Source organism: Somniosus microcephalus, chromosome 4 (assembly GCF_052327205.1).
Source record: "Somniosus microcephalus isolate GS21.2 chromosome 4, FLI_Smic_1.0, whole genome shotgun sequence".
Classification (NCBI taxonomy): domain Eukaryota; kingdom Metazoa; phylum Chordata; class Chondrichthyes; order Squaliformes; family Somniosidae; genus Somniosus; species Somniosus microcephalus.
The window spans coordinates 183,689,848-183,705,338 of record NC_140990.1 but is presented as its reverse complement, the minus strand read 5'-3'; the positions used below and the strand labels follow the sequence as shown (position 1 = coordinate 183,705,338).

The following is a 15,491-nucleotide window of genomic DNA, read 5'->3' as shown; positions in this document are numbered from 1 at the left end:
GCAGAGAGGGGCCCCTCACTGAGCTCCACACTAGGGCAGAGGTGCCCCTTACAGAGCTCCACACTGGAGCAGAGAGAGGTACAATAACAATCACAGACAATACAATCCATCCCTTACCTTCCAACAGATTCCCATCTTTCTCTATCCTGTTCTCCACGAGTCCTGTCGTCCATTCCTCTGTCTCCCTCTGGTTGGATGTCTGTGGTAAAATTCCAGCATTCTCTCCATCCAGGCCAGACCACCACTCTGTGCTGGTTGGATACTTCCCATTGATCCGGTCAGCCGGATCCAGTCCTTCCATTTTGGATGTTTCCATACTATCAGAAGCTTCCGACTTTCCTTTGTGTTCTTAGAGGCAAAGTGACAAAAATAGAACCACAAAAATGACAGCAAGGAAGGAAGTCATTCAGCCCATCGCACCTGCGCCAGTCCAATCTGGATCTGTTTACTCAAATCCCCTCTCCCTGCCCTGCTGTTGAGTTTGAGAGTTAGTTAAGTCCGAAACTAGAGTCCTAAACCTGAAAAAAGCAAACTACGTAGGTATGAGAGGTGAGTTGGCTAAGGTAGGTTGGGAAACTAGATTAAAAGATATGACAGTAGAAAAGTAATGGCAAAAATTTAAAGAAATAATTCATAATTTGCAAAGAATATACATTCCCTTAAGGAATAAAAACACCACGGGAAAAATGGTCCAACCGTGGCTAACAAGAGAAATTAAAGATAGTATTAGGTTAAAGGAAGAGGCTTATAATGTTGCCAAAAAGAGTAGTAAGCCTGAGGATTGGGAGAATTTTAGAATTCACCAAAGGAGGACCAAGAAATTGATAAAGAAAGGGAAAATAGAATATGAGAGTAAACTAGCGAGAGACATAAAAACAGACTGTAAAAGCTTCTATAGGTATGTAAAAAGGAAAAGATTAGCAAAAGTAAATGTGGGTCCCTTACAGGCTGAGACAGGAGAAATTATAATGGGGAATAAGGAAATGGCAGAGAAATTAAACAAATACTTTGTGTCTGTCTTCACGGAAGACGACTCAAAAATCCTCCCAAAAATAGTGGAGAACCAAGGGTCTAGCAGGAATGAGGAACTGAAAGAAATTAGAATTAGCAAAAAAAAGTACTGGAGAAATTAATGGGACTGAAAGCCGATAAATCCCCTGGACCTGATGGCCTACATCCTAGGGTTTTAAAAGCGGTGGCTACAGAGATAGTGAATGCATTGGTTGTCATTTTGCAAAATTCCATAGATTCTAGAACGGTTCCCGTGGATTGGAAGGTAACAAATGTAACCCCATTATTTAGAGGGAGGGAGAGAGAAAACGGCGAACTACAGACCAGTTAGCCTGACATCAATAGTAGGGAAAATGCTTGAATCTATTATTAAGGACGTGGTAACAGGGCATTTAGAAAATAATAATAGGATTGGGCAGAGTCAACATGGATTTATGAAAAGCAAATCATGTTTGACGAATCTGTTGGAGTTTTTTGAGGTTGTAACTAACAGAATAGATGAGGGGGAACCAGTGGACATGGTGTATTTTGATTTTCAGAAGGCATTCGATAAGGCGCCACACAAAAGGTTATTAAACAAAATTAGGGCTCATGGGATTGGGGGTAAGATACTAGCATAAATTGAGGATTGGTTAACGGACAGAAAACAGAGAGTTGGAATAAACGGGTCATTTTTGGGTTGGCAGGATGTAACTAGTGGGGTACCGCAAGGATCAGTGCTTGGGCCTCAGCTATTCACAATCTATATCAATGATTTGGATGAGGGGACCAAATGTAATGTAATATATCCAAGTTTGCTGATAATACAAATCTAGGTGGGAATGTAAGTTGTGAGGAGGATGCAAAGAGGCTTCAAGGGGATATAGACAAGCTAAGTGAGTAGGCAAGAACATGGCAAATGGAATATAACGTGGAGAAATGTGAAGTTATTCACTTTGGTAGGAAAAATAGAAAAGCAGAGTATTTTTTAAATGGTGTAATATTGGTGTTCAGAGGGACCTGGGTGTCCTTGTACATGAATCACTGAAAGTTAATACACAGGTACAGCAAGCAAATGGTATGTTGGTCTTTATTCTAAGAGGGTTTGAGTATAAGAGTAAAGACACCTTACTGCAATTATATAGGGCCCTGGTGAGACCACATCTGAAGTATTATGTACAGTTTTGGTCTCCTTACCTAAGGAAGGGTATACTTACTATAGAGGGAGTGCAACAAAGGTTCACCAGACTGATTCCTGGGATGGGGGGATAGTCCTATGAGGAGAGATTGAGTAGACTAGGCCCATATACTCTAGAGTTTAGAAGAATGAGAGGTGATCTCATTTAAACACAATATTCTTACAGGGCTTGACAGGGTAGATGCAGGGAGGATGTTTCTCCTGGCTGGGGAGTCTAGAACCAGAGGTCACAGTCTCAGAATAAGGGGTCGGCCATTTAGTACTGAGATGAGGAGAAATTTCTTCACTCAGAGGGTGGTGAATCTTTGTAATTCTCTACCCCAGATGGCTGTGGAGTCTCAGTCGTTGAGTATATTCAAGACAGAGATCGATAGATTTTTGGATATTAAGGGAATCAAGGGATATGGGGATATTGCAGGAAAGTGGAATTGAGGTCGAAGATCAGCCATGATCTTATTGAATGGCGGAGCAGGCTCAAAGGGCCGAATGGCCTACTCCTGCTCCTATTTCTTATGTTCTTATGTTCCCCGTATCCATTTCTATTCTTTTCAAATATTTATCGAGTTCCATTCAGTGGAGTTGAAAGGAGCAATTTTCTTAAGTTAGGTACCTAAATCTGAGAGACAAATGCTACGCAGAGAAAAAATGGGTGCAAATCCTGAACAGCACTGCCCCCAAACTTCCTCTGTGCCTGAATGTGAATAGGCAATGTCAATTTCCTGCAAATTAATGTCAGAGGGCTTTGCACCCAGATTTCCTCTAATAGCACCAGGTGTAGTTCAGGGGCAAACTGCCCCACAATAACCAGGGACTACTGATTCCAGAGCTGTTTATCAATCTTAAGGGGCAGACTGACATTGTCAAGATAGTGTTGACATTTTGAATAACAAACATGTCTCAGAAGGTTGTTTCTCTTTTACACTTAGTCATGGAGGCACCTTTTAGTTATGTGCCTCCCTTCTTTTGTGAGGGGGGTCTCTTTGGAGACAAACAACAACAATGACAAGCCCCATTGACAGCTGAAAGCCTGAAGCTGGGATGGATCTGGGCTTGGGACTGGACCTGTGCTGAGCCAGGAACAAGTGTTTCCCGACCACAGAGTAGAGAATCCCAAATGTACACCTGCTCTATGCCCCCTGGTAGAGAAAGAAATCTCAGTCAAATCAGCACCCTGCTGTTCTCACATAGAAACATAGAAGATAGGAGCAGGAGCAGGCCATTCGGCACCTCGAGCCTGCTCCGCCATTCAATGCGATCATGGCTGATCATCCAAACTTAGTACCCTGTCCCTGCTTTCTCCCCATACCCCTTGATCCCTTTAGCCTTAAGAAATATATCCAACTCCTTCTTGAATATATTTAATGTATTGGCCTCTACTGCCTTCTGTGGTAGAGAATTCCACAGGTTCACCACTCTCCGGGTGAAGAAATTCCTCCTCATCTCTGTCCTAAATGGCCTACCCCTTATCCTTAGACTGTGACCCCTGGTTCTGGACTCCCCGACCATCGGGAACATCCTTCCTGCATCTAGTCTGTCCAGTCCTGTCAGAATTTTATAAGTTTCAATGAGATCCCCTCTCATTCTTCTAAACTCCAGCGAGTACAAACCCAATCGACCCAATCTCTCCTCATATGTCATTCCTGCCATCCCAGGTATCAGTCTGGTGAATCTTCGCTGAACTCCTTCCATGGCAAGAACATCCTTCCTCAGATAAGGCGACCAAACCTGCACACAATACTCAAGATGTGGTCTCACCAAGGCCCTGTATAACTGCAGCAAGACATCCTTGTTCCTGTACTCAAACCCTCTCGCTACGAAGGCCAACATACCATTTGCCTTCTTAACCGCCTGCTGCACCTGCATGCTTACCTTCAGCGACTGCTGCACAAGGACACCCAGGTCTCGTTGCACTTCCCCTTCTCCCAATCTATTGCCATTCAGATAATAATCTGCCTTCCTGTTTCTGCCACCAAAGTGGATAACCTCACATTTATCACGTTATATTGCATCTGCCATGCTTTTGCCCAATCACCCAACCTGTCCAAATCATCCTGGAGTTTGTCGGCATCCTCCTCACAGCACACACGCCCACCCAGCTTTGTGTCGTCTGCAAATTTGGAGATATTACATCTAGTTCCCTTATCTAGATCATTAATATATATTGTGAATAGCTGGGGTCCAAGGACCGATCCCTGCGGTATCCCACTAGTCACTGCCTGCCACTCGGAAAAAGACCCGTTTATTCCAACTCTTTGCTTTCTGTCTGCCAGCCAGATACTATAATTCTACACACTAAACTCATTTACCCTGTTCCTTTACCTTGGCACCATGGTGGCACCCTCAGTTAGCCGGACGGTAACATTCTCTCTGTTTGCTATGGTTCCTAATTTGATGTCAGCAAACTTCTACATCAACCCTCTTGTGCCTCGATCCAATTTTCAGAAATATTCAGTTCAGTTAAGCAAGACCTGTGCGTCTCAAATCCGACAGTCCCTGATTGGCCCAGGACTAATGCGTTCACTAATTTCACCCATAATATGGACCTACAACTGAGGTTCGATTAACGTGACCATCATTTCTGGAATAATTCACTTTCCTGCCTTGAGTGGGAGTGCTCTAATCATACCCTCTAGCCTTAGGGATAATATCTGCCCACCAACATTTTTGGAAATGCTGGTTTTCTGGGCTAGATACAGAGTAAAGCTTCCTCTACACTGTCACATCAAACACTCCCAGGGCAGGTACAGCACGGGTTAGATACAGAGTAAAGCTCCCTCTACACTGTCCCATCAAACACTCCCAGGGCAGGTACAGCAGGGGGTTGGGATGGGGCTGGGAGTTGGGTTGAGGGAGGAGTAGGGTTGGGGCAGGAGTAGGGTTGGGGCCGGGGGGGAGGGTTGGGCCGGGGGGGAGGGTTGGGGCTGGAGGAGGGTTGGGGTTGGGGCCGGGGGAGGGTTGGGGCCGGGGGGAGGGTTGGGGCCGGGGGGGAGGGTTGGGACGGGGGGGAGGGTTGGGGCCGGGGGGGAGGGTTGGGGCTGGAGGAGGGTTGGGGTTGGGGCCGGGGGAGGGTTGGGGCCGGGGGAGGGTTGGGGCCGGGGGAGGGTTAGGCTTCGGTTTAATTAGGGTTAATTCAAAATTTCAAATCTGAGATGGATAGATTTTAGTTAGGCAAGGGTATTAAGGGATATAGAACCAAGGTGGGTAGATGGAGTTAAGATACAGATCAGCCATGATCTCATTGAATGGTGGAAATAAATGGTGGAACGGGCCCGAGGGGCTGAATGGCCTATTCCTGTTCCAGTGTTTCATCCCCCAACCCCTGTGTATCGCAGTCCAGGCCTACCCCTCAGTTCCTCAGGCACGGCGCCTCGAACGATGCCTGTTGCTGAAGTCTTGGTTCTATGGGCTTTGTGCTTGATGCTCGCCATACTTCTCTGCTTTCCTGGACCTTTGGTGCCATGAATTGGAGGCAGCAGTTGTAGGACTGGCCCTGGCTTCAGGCTCTGAACACCAGCCTCTAGTTGGGAGACAAGAAAAGATAGTAAAACTGGCCTTTACAATACAATCAGAAATCAGTCAGTAAATTACCCGTGGATGAACTTCAAGGGGCGATTTGAATCTGCCCATCTTGCTGACTTTCGAGCCGCTACCGTTTGAACCTGCTCTGCTGAGCTGGTGAGACGGACACTCACCGGGAATTGGCCGGGCCCTTCTCTAAATAGGAAGATTCCGCTCCAATCACATCATCAGGACCAGGCTGCTAGCTTAACCGTGTGCTTGAGCCGGGATGGCCAGAAAATCCAGGGCCTGAAGAGACCCCAGAATAACAGACAAAGGTCCCTCGCTGAGCTTCACACTGGGACAGAGAGGCCCCTGACGGAGCTCCACACTGGGGCAGAGAGAGGCCCCCGCTGAGCTCCACATTCAGGCAGAGAGAGGCCCCTCACTGAGCTTCACACTGGGGCCGAGAGAGGCCCCTCACTGAGCACCACACTGGGGCAGAGAGAGGCCCCTCACTGAGCTTCACACTGGGACAGAGAGAGGCCCCTCACTGAGCTCCACACTGGAGCAGAGAGAGGTACAATAACAATCACAGACAATACAATCCATCCCTTACCTTCCAACAGATTCCCATCTTCCTCTATCCTGTTCTCCATGAGTCCGATCATCCTTTCCTCTGTCTCCCTCTGGTTGGATGTCTGTGGTAAAATTCCAGAATTCTCTCCATCCAGGCCAGACCACCACTCTGTGCTGGTTGGATACTTCCCATTGATCCGGTCAGCCTGATCCAGTCCTTCCATTTTGGATGTTTCCATACAATCAGAAGCTTCCAACTTTCCTTTGGGTTCTTCGAGACAAAGTGACAAAAATAGAACCACAAAAATGACAGCAAGGAAGGAAGCCATTCAGCCCATCGCACCTGCGCCAGTCCAATCTGGATCTGTTTACTCAAATCCCCTCTCCCTACCCTGTGGCGAGAGGAGCGGAGCTGCTATAAAGAGAGAGGCAGCACGAAAAGTAAGAGAAATATCAAGGCTGTAGAGCAGAGTAGTGATCTGGGTAAAAATAAGCAGAGTGGGACAGGAAGGGACAGAAAGATTAATAAAGGTAATAGAGCATTAGTAACTAGAGTGACATCAGGGAAAAGTAGATAAAATTTAAGCTAAAGGTACTGTATCTGAATGCACGAAGCATTCACAACAAAATAGATGAATTAATAGCGCAGATAGAAATAAATGGGTTTCATTTAATAGCCATTTCAGTGACGTGGTTACAGTGACCAAGGCTGGGAACTAAATATTCCAGGATATTTGACTTTTAGAAGAGACAGGCAGAATTGAAAAGGAGGAGGGGTAGCCCTGATAATAAAGGAGGGAATAAAGACAATCGAGAGAAAGGATCTTGGCTCAGAAAAACAAAATGTAGAATCAGTTTGAGTCGAGCTAAGAAACAACAAGGGGCAGAAAACACTAGTCGGAGTAGTCATGGGGAACTTTAACTTTCATATAGACTGGGCAGACCAAATTTGCAGTAATACTGCAGAGGAAAAGCTCATGAAATACATTCAAGATAGTTTTCTAGAACCAAGGGCCTAGCAAGAATGAGGAACTGAAAGAAATTAGTATTAGTAAAAAAATAGTACTGGAGAAATTAATGGGACTGAAAGCCGATAAATCCCCTGGACCTGATGGCCTACATCCTAGGGTTTTAAAAGCAATGGCTGGGGAAACTTGAAAACACTACACAAAAAACAACACGACGATTTGTCCATTCAAAATGGGGACACATGGGTAAACCACTTTGAAAAATTATACCAGAAAAACACACTAGGACCAGAGCAACACCAAATACGCAAAAAACTTGAAAAGCTTGAAATGGCCATAAAAGATAACCAAAACCCGCTAGACGCCATAATAACAGAAAAAGAACTTCTTGAAAAACTCAAGGACCTGCGACCAGGAAAAACTTGCGGGACAGACGGCATACTAAACGAGATGATTAAACACGCAGACGACAAACTGAAACTGGCTATCCTAAAACTCTTCAACTTGGTTCTGAGTGTCGGTTATTTCCCTGACATCTGGAACAAAGGACTCATAACACCCATATACAAAAGTGGGGACAAAATTGACCCAAACAACTATCGAGGCATCTGTGTAAACAGTAACCTGGGGAAGGTATTCTGTAGCATCATAAACAAAAGACTTATAAACTTCCTTGAAGAGCACAATGTCTTGAGTAAAAGCCAAATTGGATTCCTGCCAAACTATAGAACATCCGATCATATCTTCACCCTACAGACCCTAATTGACAAACACGTTCACCATAACAAAAGCAAAATCTACGCATGCTTTGTAGATTTCCAGAAGGCTTTCGACTCCATCTGGCATGACGGTTTATTCCTGAAACTTATCGAAAGCGGGGTAGGAGGTAAAACATATGATGTAATTAAATCAATGTATACAAACAATAAATGTGCAGTTAAAATTGGAGACAAACAAACAAAATACTTCCCACAGGGGCGGGGGGTGACGCAGGGCTCGCCAATCTCACCGACACTCTTTAATATTTACATTAATGGATTGGCAAAACTACTTGAACAATCTACAGCACCCGGCCTCACCCTATATGAATCCAAGGTTAAATTCCTCCTCTATGCCGATGACCTGGTTCTGCTGTCACCAACTAAGGAGGGTCTACAGCAGAACCTGGACCTGCTGGAGTCGTACTGCCAGACTTGGGCCCTGACAATAAATCCCCAAAAAACCAAAGTCCTTGTGTTCCAGCAAAGATCCAAACAACATGGACCCACAATAAATTTCACAGTAGGAACAACCAAAATTGAACAAACCACTCACTACACATACTTGGGCTTAAAAATCAGTTCTACGGGAAACTTCAAACTGGCTGTGAATGAACTGAAAGAGAAAGCAAGAAGGGCTTTCTATGCCATCAAAAAATCAATCCAAATAGAAATCCCAATTAGCATTTGGCTCAAAATTTTCAAATCAGTAATTGAACCAATTGCACTCTATGGCAGTGAGGTCTGGGGACCACTAACACAACAAGATTTTGCAAAATGGGACAAACACCCAATTGAGATCCTACATGCGGAATTCTGTAAAAGTATCCTCCGGACTCAAAGGAAAACAGTAAACAACGCATGCAGGGCGGAACTAGGCCAATACCCATTAATAATCACTATCCAAAAAAGAGCCACCAAATTTTGGAATCACCTACAAATGAGCAACCCCCAATGCTATCACTACGACGCCCTGAAATGCCAAGAGCTGACCATAAAGAAGAATACCCTCAGTCAACTAGTCCTGGGACTCAATAAAGTAACTAATAACAATACTAACAATAACCAGCCCCAGGACAGTGACAGGGTAACACAAAGAATTCGACCCAACACAATCGTCGCTAAGCAAAAGGAAAAATATCTGTCATATTGGGCAGAAACAACAAAAACCCAAAGCAAACTCAATTGCTACTTGGCCCTAAACAGACAATACAACATAGCTGATTACCTGACCATGGTAAAGGATAACAAACTGAGAAGAACCTTGACAAGGTACAGACTTAGCGAACATAGCCTAGCGATCGAAAAAGGCAGACACAGGCAGACCAGGCTGCCAAGAGAAGACAGGATATGCTCTCACTGCAATCAGGGAGTAGTTGAGACAGAGATGCACTTCCTCACAGCCTGTGGAAAATATCAGGACATCAGAGAGAATTTCTACCAAAAATTCTCACAAATATGCCCTGAATTCAGAAATCTGACTGACAACCAAAAACTCCCATTCCTACTGGGGGAGGAGAGAAGCTGTGTAACACTGGCGGCACACTATGTTACAGCTTGCCATGAACAGAGGGACAACCAGTAAACTAAGACAAGAGTATATATAAACAAGGCGAAAATATATTTATAAACTCAGGGATATACCTGTTTATACACTGTATGGGTGGAGCCGCGTTTATGTGTTCAACCATAAATGTATTTTGATGCTTTGGCAACATAAGATGTACCTTATCATGCCAATAAAGCGATTTGTATTGTATTGTATTATTGTATTGTATAGAGATAGTGGATGCATTGGTCATCATCTTCCAAAATTCTATAAATTCTAGAACAGTTCCCGCAGATTGGAAGGTAGCAAATGTAACCCCACTATTTAACAAAGGAGGGAGAGAGAAAACAGGGAACTACAGACCAGTTAGCCTGACATCAATAGTAGGGAAAATGCTCGAATCAATTATTAAGGACGTGGTAACAGGTCACTTAGAAAATAATAATAGGATTGGGCAGAGTCAACACGGATTTATGAAAGGGAAATCGTGTTTGACAAATCTGTTGGAGTTTTTTGAGGTTGTAACTAGCAGAATAGATAAAGGGGAACCAGTGGATTTGATGTGGTGTATTTGGATTTTCAGAAGGCATTCGATAAGGTGCCACACAAGAGGTTATTAAACAAAATTAGGGTTTATGGGATTGGGGGTAATATACTAGCATAGATTGAGGATTGGTTAACGGACAGAAACAGAGAGTAGGAATAAATGGGTCATTTTCGGGTTAGCAGGCTGTAACTAGTGGGGTGCCGCAAGGATCAGTGCTTGGGCCTCAGCTATTCATATTCAATGGCCCAGAAATTCGGGTCGGAGGCTTCCCGCGGGTGCAAGCCTCTGACCTGCACTTACCTTGCGCGCCGGCCGTTGTGCTGTGGGCCCGCGTGGGATTCCGATCCTGGGCCTCCTCCAACTGCCGGCGCGCAGTGCTTGCGTAAGCCAGGGGCGCAGTTAGTTCGAAGTGTCCCCTGGGATCACGTGGACCATGGAGAGCCAATGGTAGCAGGGAATGCTTCATTCATAACTTTGATAGGAAGAGCTGTCAAACCTATAAATATACTATAAGCCCCAAAACATAACTAAAACATCAAATAATTTTTTTTTAAATCATCACATTTTTAAAATAACTATAAATTACATGAAATAACTATTTTAAACAATAATTTAAAATTTTGAAAAAATTAGTTACATTTTCTAACAGGGCTAAAATAAACTTACCTTTCTTTAAAGTATTAAAAAATAATAAACCTGTGGGAAAAATGTTTTAATTTTAATTGATTCACCACTTACCTTGTTAAAAGCAGGCCTTGTGCCTGCTTTTTAAAAGTGTAACTGCTGGAGACTTACCCTCCCGGAGAAACCTGCAAAAAAAACGTAAGTTCGATGCGCATGCGCTGCCTCTCCGGTGTACGCGTTCCACCTGTCAACCCCTTCTTTCAAGGAAACGGAAGTTCCGGTTTCCTGCGCATGCGCAGTGCATGCACGAAACCGGCACTTTTGTTGGGCCTAGGCGTGAGTACCCAGCGCGTACTCACACGTGGGGACCCGAATTTCTGGGCCAATCAATGATTGGATGAGGGGACCACATGTAATATATCCAAGTTTGCTGATGATACAAAGTTGGGTGGGAATGTAAGTTGTGAGGAGGATGCAAGGAGGCTTCAAGGGGATATAGACAAGCTAAGTGTGCTGCCTTCCTTTAGGAATTTATGTTAGTTTTCCAGTTAATTCAGGGGTTTGAGTAATTTGGGTCGATTTCCATTGTGTGCCGCCACCTAGTGGATATTTGGTACCTAGCAAGTGCAGTAAAGCACAGTAAAGTAAACTACTGTATATCACAGACCTGCAGCCACACATGGTCTGGGAAGTTATTTTCTTGCTATGCTCCGGCCTTGGACACTATTTGTCTGTAAGTACTTGAGAATGTTATAGATGATTAGTGTACACTATATTTTGCAGAAAATGTTTAGTTTGTAACTTTTCTCTGTAAGCAAACTTACACAGCTAGCCGTGAAGTGCTCGCTCTCTGTCTAGCTGGTTAACTTGTAGCTGTATTTTGATGCACTATGTACAGGGCTAATTTAAAATGAATGTAAGAGAATGCCTTTCAGTTTGCTAAATGTATATTCACAGTAAGCTGTGTTTTCACGTGTTTTGGTAAGTTACATGCCAAATGTACTGTGTTGCTCAGGCTTACCTAAATTTGTGTATGCATATCAGTTATGTGCTTGTGTACTAATGTGTGCTTCCATTTCTGTATTGTATTCCAGTTTCACAATAAGAATCTTTCAGTAAAGTTTACAAGAAAAGTCAAGCCTTGTGATTTTTATGGGAAGATATCAAGTTGTTAGCTACCTGTCTAGCTCTGCATAGGAACACGTTGCAAGGGCAGAATAGTGAAAAGACAACAGCACAGCGGGCTCAAGCACAAGAAGATACCACTCAGCTACCATGAGTCTACGCTCAGGAAGACAATATACCATAGAGGACGTTGACCAGCCAACCGAGAAGCATGAGCCTCTTCGAGCAAATGATGCCAAGTCACAGTCCTCTAAAGCATCCTCTAGATCATCTCGGCGGTCCAGCAGACCGTCATCATCAACAGCTTCTGCAGCCGCCAAAGCACATGCCAAGGCAAAAGCTGCCGAGGCTCAATTGTCCTTCGCTGAAAAAGAAGCTAGTGTGATGAAGCAGAGAGCTGACCTCGACGTTAGTGTGATGAAGCAGAGAGCTAACCTCGACGCCAGTCTCCACATTCTCCAAAGCCAGAGAGCTGCCGCTGCCGCTGAAGCTGAAGCTGCAGCTTATGAAGAAGATGAGGAGAACGAAGGCGGGGAGCACAGCCATGAAGCATATGTTCTAGAACAGCCCCTCAGTCCAGTGCAACGTACAAGTGAGTATGTCCAACAACACTCCAAATTGTTCTTCAAGGAAACATCCAGGTATCTCGACGCAGAACCAGCTACTCACCACAGTAACAAACAGCCTGTTTTCGGAGACACTGAGCTTAAAAGAGAAGAAGCAAGTAAGACTTACCTGCAGAGACCTCCACAGCACTCGGCCAATCCAGCCATGCAGTCCTTACCCGAGCCACAAGGTGCACAAGACCTCTCTAGGTACCTCATCCGCCGAGAATTGTTAAGTTCAGGTCTTCTAGAATTTGATGACCGTCCTGAAAATTATTGGTCATGGAAAGCATCCTTCCTGAGTACCACCAAGGACTTGAATCTGTCAGCCAGAGAAGAACTAGATTTGATGACAAAGTGGCTCGGAGCTGAGTTGTCAGAACAGGCGAGGAGAATTCGCTCAGCGCACGTCCGCAATCCCACAGCAGGCCTCAACCTGGTTTGGCAACGTCTCGAAGACTGTTATGGGACACCAGAAGTCATTGAACACGCACTGCTTAAGAAGATTGAGGATTTTCCGAAGCTAACCAACAAAGATAATGTCGAACTTCGAGAACTGGGTGACATTCTCCTCGAACTGGAGTGTGCTAAGGGAGAAGTTTACCTGACAGGCCTCTCGTATTTGGATACAGCTCGTGGGGTAAACCCAATAGTGGAAAAGCTCCCCTACAACCTTCAAGAGAAATGGATAGCTAAGGGATCCAAGTACAAGGAGGACTACGGAGTGGCATTTCCCCCCCTTCTCTCTCTTCTCCAGGTTCGTCCAACAACAGGCAAAGGTGGGGAATGATCCAAGTTTCACTTTCTCCACCTCCAGCAGTTACGCTCCTTCGAGAACAGAGAAACCCACAAAGTACAGCAACAAAGCTTCTGTGAGCGTGCACAAAACAGATGTTCCAGCCGAATCCTCAGTCAACCAATCCAGTTCTGCTGGGAATAAAGTGGATGACCCAGATCGTCAGTGTCCAATACACAAGAAGCCCCACCCACTCAAAAAGTGTCGAAGCTTTAGAGGCAAGCCTATTGATGAGCGCAAATCATACCTGAAAGAGAATCGCATCTGCTTCAGGTGTTGTGGGTCGACTATGCACATGGCAAAAGACTGCAAGGCGACAATCAAGTGCTTCGAGTGCAACAGTGAAAAACACATCGCAGCCCTGCATCCAGGTCCTCCTCTGTAGTGTATGTACCTTGAAGAAGGAACTATATTCTGCAGCCCCTGTATACTGCAGTACCAGTAGTGACCACCCCTGTATATAAGCCTGTGTAGTAACTTTGTATAGTAGTTCCAGTTTTGTCTCCATTCAGTAAACACCCGTTATAACCAACTTCTGCAGTCCGTGTCTCAATTACACACGGACATTACATTGGCGATGAACAGATCCGAACTTACCTACAGTTCTGCACCACCTCACGGGGATCCATCCCTGAAGCGAATTTATTAGAGGTCGAAGCCAGAAGGAAGAAATCCAAAAAAAACCCAAACAAACAGAAGAAATGGGCGTCAACCGTGGGCAACTGCCCTCTGATTCATCGAATTCGAAGATTTGCAGGAGAGGCTGTCGAGAGCTGGACTTGGTTATCCAGTCTATGGTGTTCCAGCTAATCGGGCTGGTGGCAGGTAGTACACTGATCCTTCCTGGGCTGCGGCGGGCTAGAGCTCGATTGGGTGGCTTTTCAACGGGGCCAAGCAGCGTTGTCGGGAAGAGGAGAGAGAGAGAGAGGGTGGAGCACACAGGGCGCGGCCGGTGCTACGAAGCCGGGCAGCGTACAGACCTGAGAAGAGGGAGGGAAGTGTCCCATAGGGTCTGCTCTGACGACAGGAACAGTAATTAAAATAAAAGAAAAAGAAATTAGAAGCGCAGAAAGCCGCGAGGAGCTGCAGTTTGCCACGGGGACCGCGGAGAGCGGCGTTGGCAGCAGCGCGGGGGGAAGCGCGCGAAGACCATAGGGTGTCGCCATCAAGGCATAAAAACACCAGCAACAGCGCTGGCAGCAGCGGAAAAGACAGAAAGCGCGGGAGGCGCCATCTTAATCCAGCGGGGAAGAAGGCAAAGCGCGGGAGGCGCCATTTTGTTCAATCAGGGAAGAAGGCAAAGCACGGGAGGCGCCATCTTAGATCTCCAAGATGCCGAAGACTGGCAATATCACTGCCTTCGATAATGCAATCGAAGACTGGACCACGTATGTGGAAAGAGTCGAAGTATATTGCAAGGCAAATGAAGTAGTCGATGAGAAAAAGGCATCGGTACTACTAAACTTAATGGGCGCAAGAACGTACGGCCTATTGCGGAACCTGATCACTCCAGTCAAACCGATGGAGAAGAGTTTTAACGAAATTGTTGATATCCTACAGGAACACCTAAATCCTACACCGCTGCTGATAGCAGAAAGATTTAAATTCCACAAGAGAAATCAGCATAAAGATGAGAGCAATGCTGATTACCTTACGGAACTACGCAAGCTATCAAAGCACTGCCAGTTCGGAGCAGGACTGGCAGATACCCTACGGGACAAATTTGTCTGTGGACTCCTGAGTGAAGGAACCCAGAAGAGGTTACTCTCAGAGAAAGAGCTGACGCTAGATAAGGCTTTCAGCGTGGCAGTATCGTATGAAGCAGCAGCAAGGGGAGCTGCGGAAATACAGCAAAAGCCACAGGAATACGGCACCCATGAAATGACACGGGGATTTGAAAAATGTTATCGCTGCGGCAGAACAACCCATGACCAGAAGGACTGCTGGTCTAAGGACAAAACATGCAGGCAATGCAGAAAGATGGGACACATTGCACGAGTTTGCAGGTTCGGGAAGAAGACTAATGACAACAAAAAGACTACTAAGGAAAAGTACAGGAAAGTACAAAAGATGACGGACAGTAGTTCCGAAGACCAGAAGAGCGATAGTGAATCCGGGAACAAGAGACTAAGCTGTCTCAAACTACACAACGTAATCGCAAAAGAGGATCACCGAACCATTTGGGTCACCCTCACGATAGCAGGGTCCCAAGTCAAAATGGAATTGGATACAGGATCAGCCCTGACCGTCATGA

The 15,491-nt window shown here is 45.3% G+C and overlaps 1 protein-coding gene across 2 annotated transcripts in view; it reads right to left on the bottom strand.

Annotated features, from left to right (window-relative positions):
* The window catches only part of LOC147120054 (uncharacterized), a 210,655-nt gene that overhangs the window by 99,957 nt on the left and 95,207 nt on the right, over nt 1–15,491 (bottom strand). For both annotated transcript variants that reach the window (XM_085985571.1, XM_085985572.1), the window contains exons 9-11: nt 6,306–6,536; nt 5,532–5,705; nt 118–348 (exon numbers count right to left, since the gene is read on the bottom strand). In XM_085985571.1, coding sequence (XP_085841697.1) covers nt 118–348; nt 5,532–5,705; nt 6,306–6,536 — 636 coding nt within the window. The remainder of the gene's footprint in view (nt 1–117; nt 349–5,531; nt 5,706–6,305; nt 6,537–15,491) is intronic.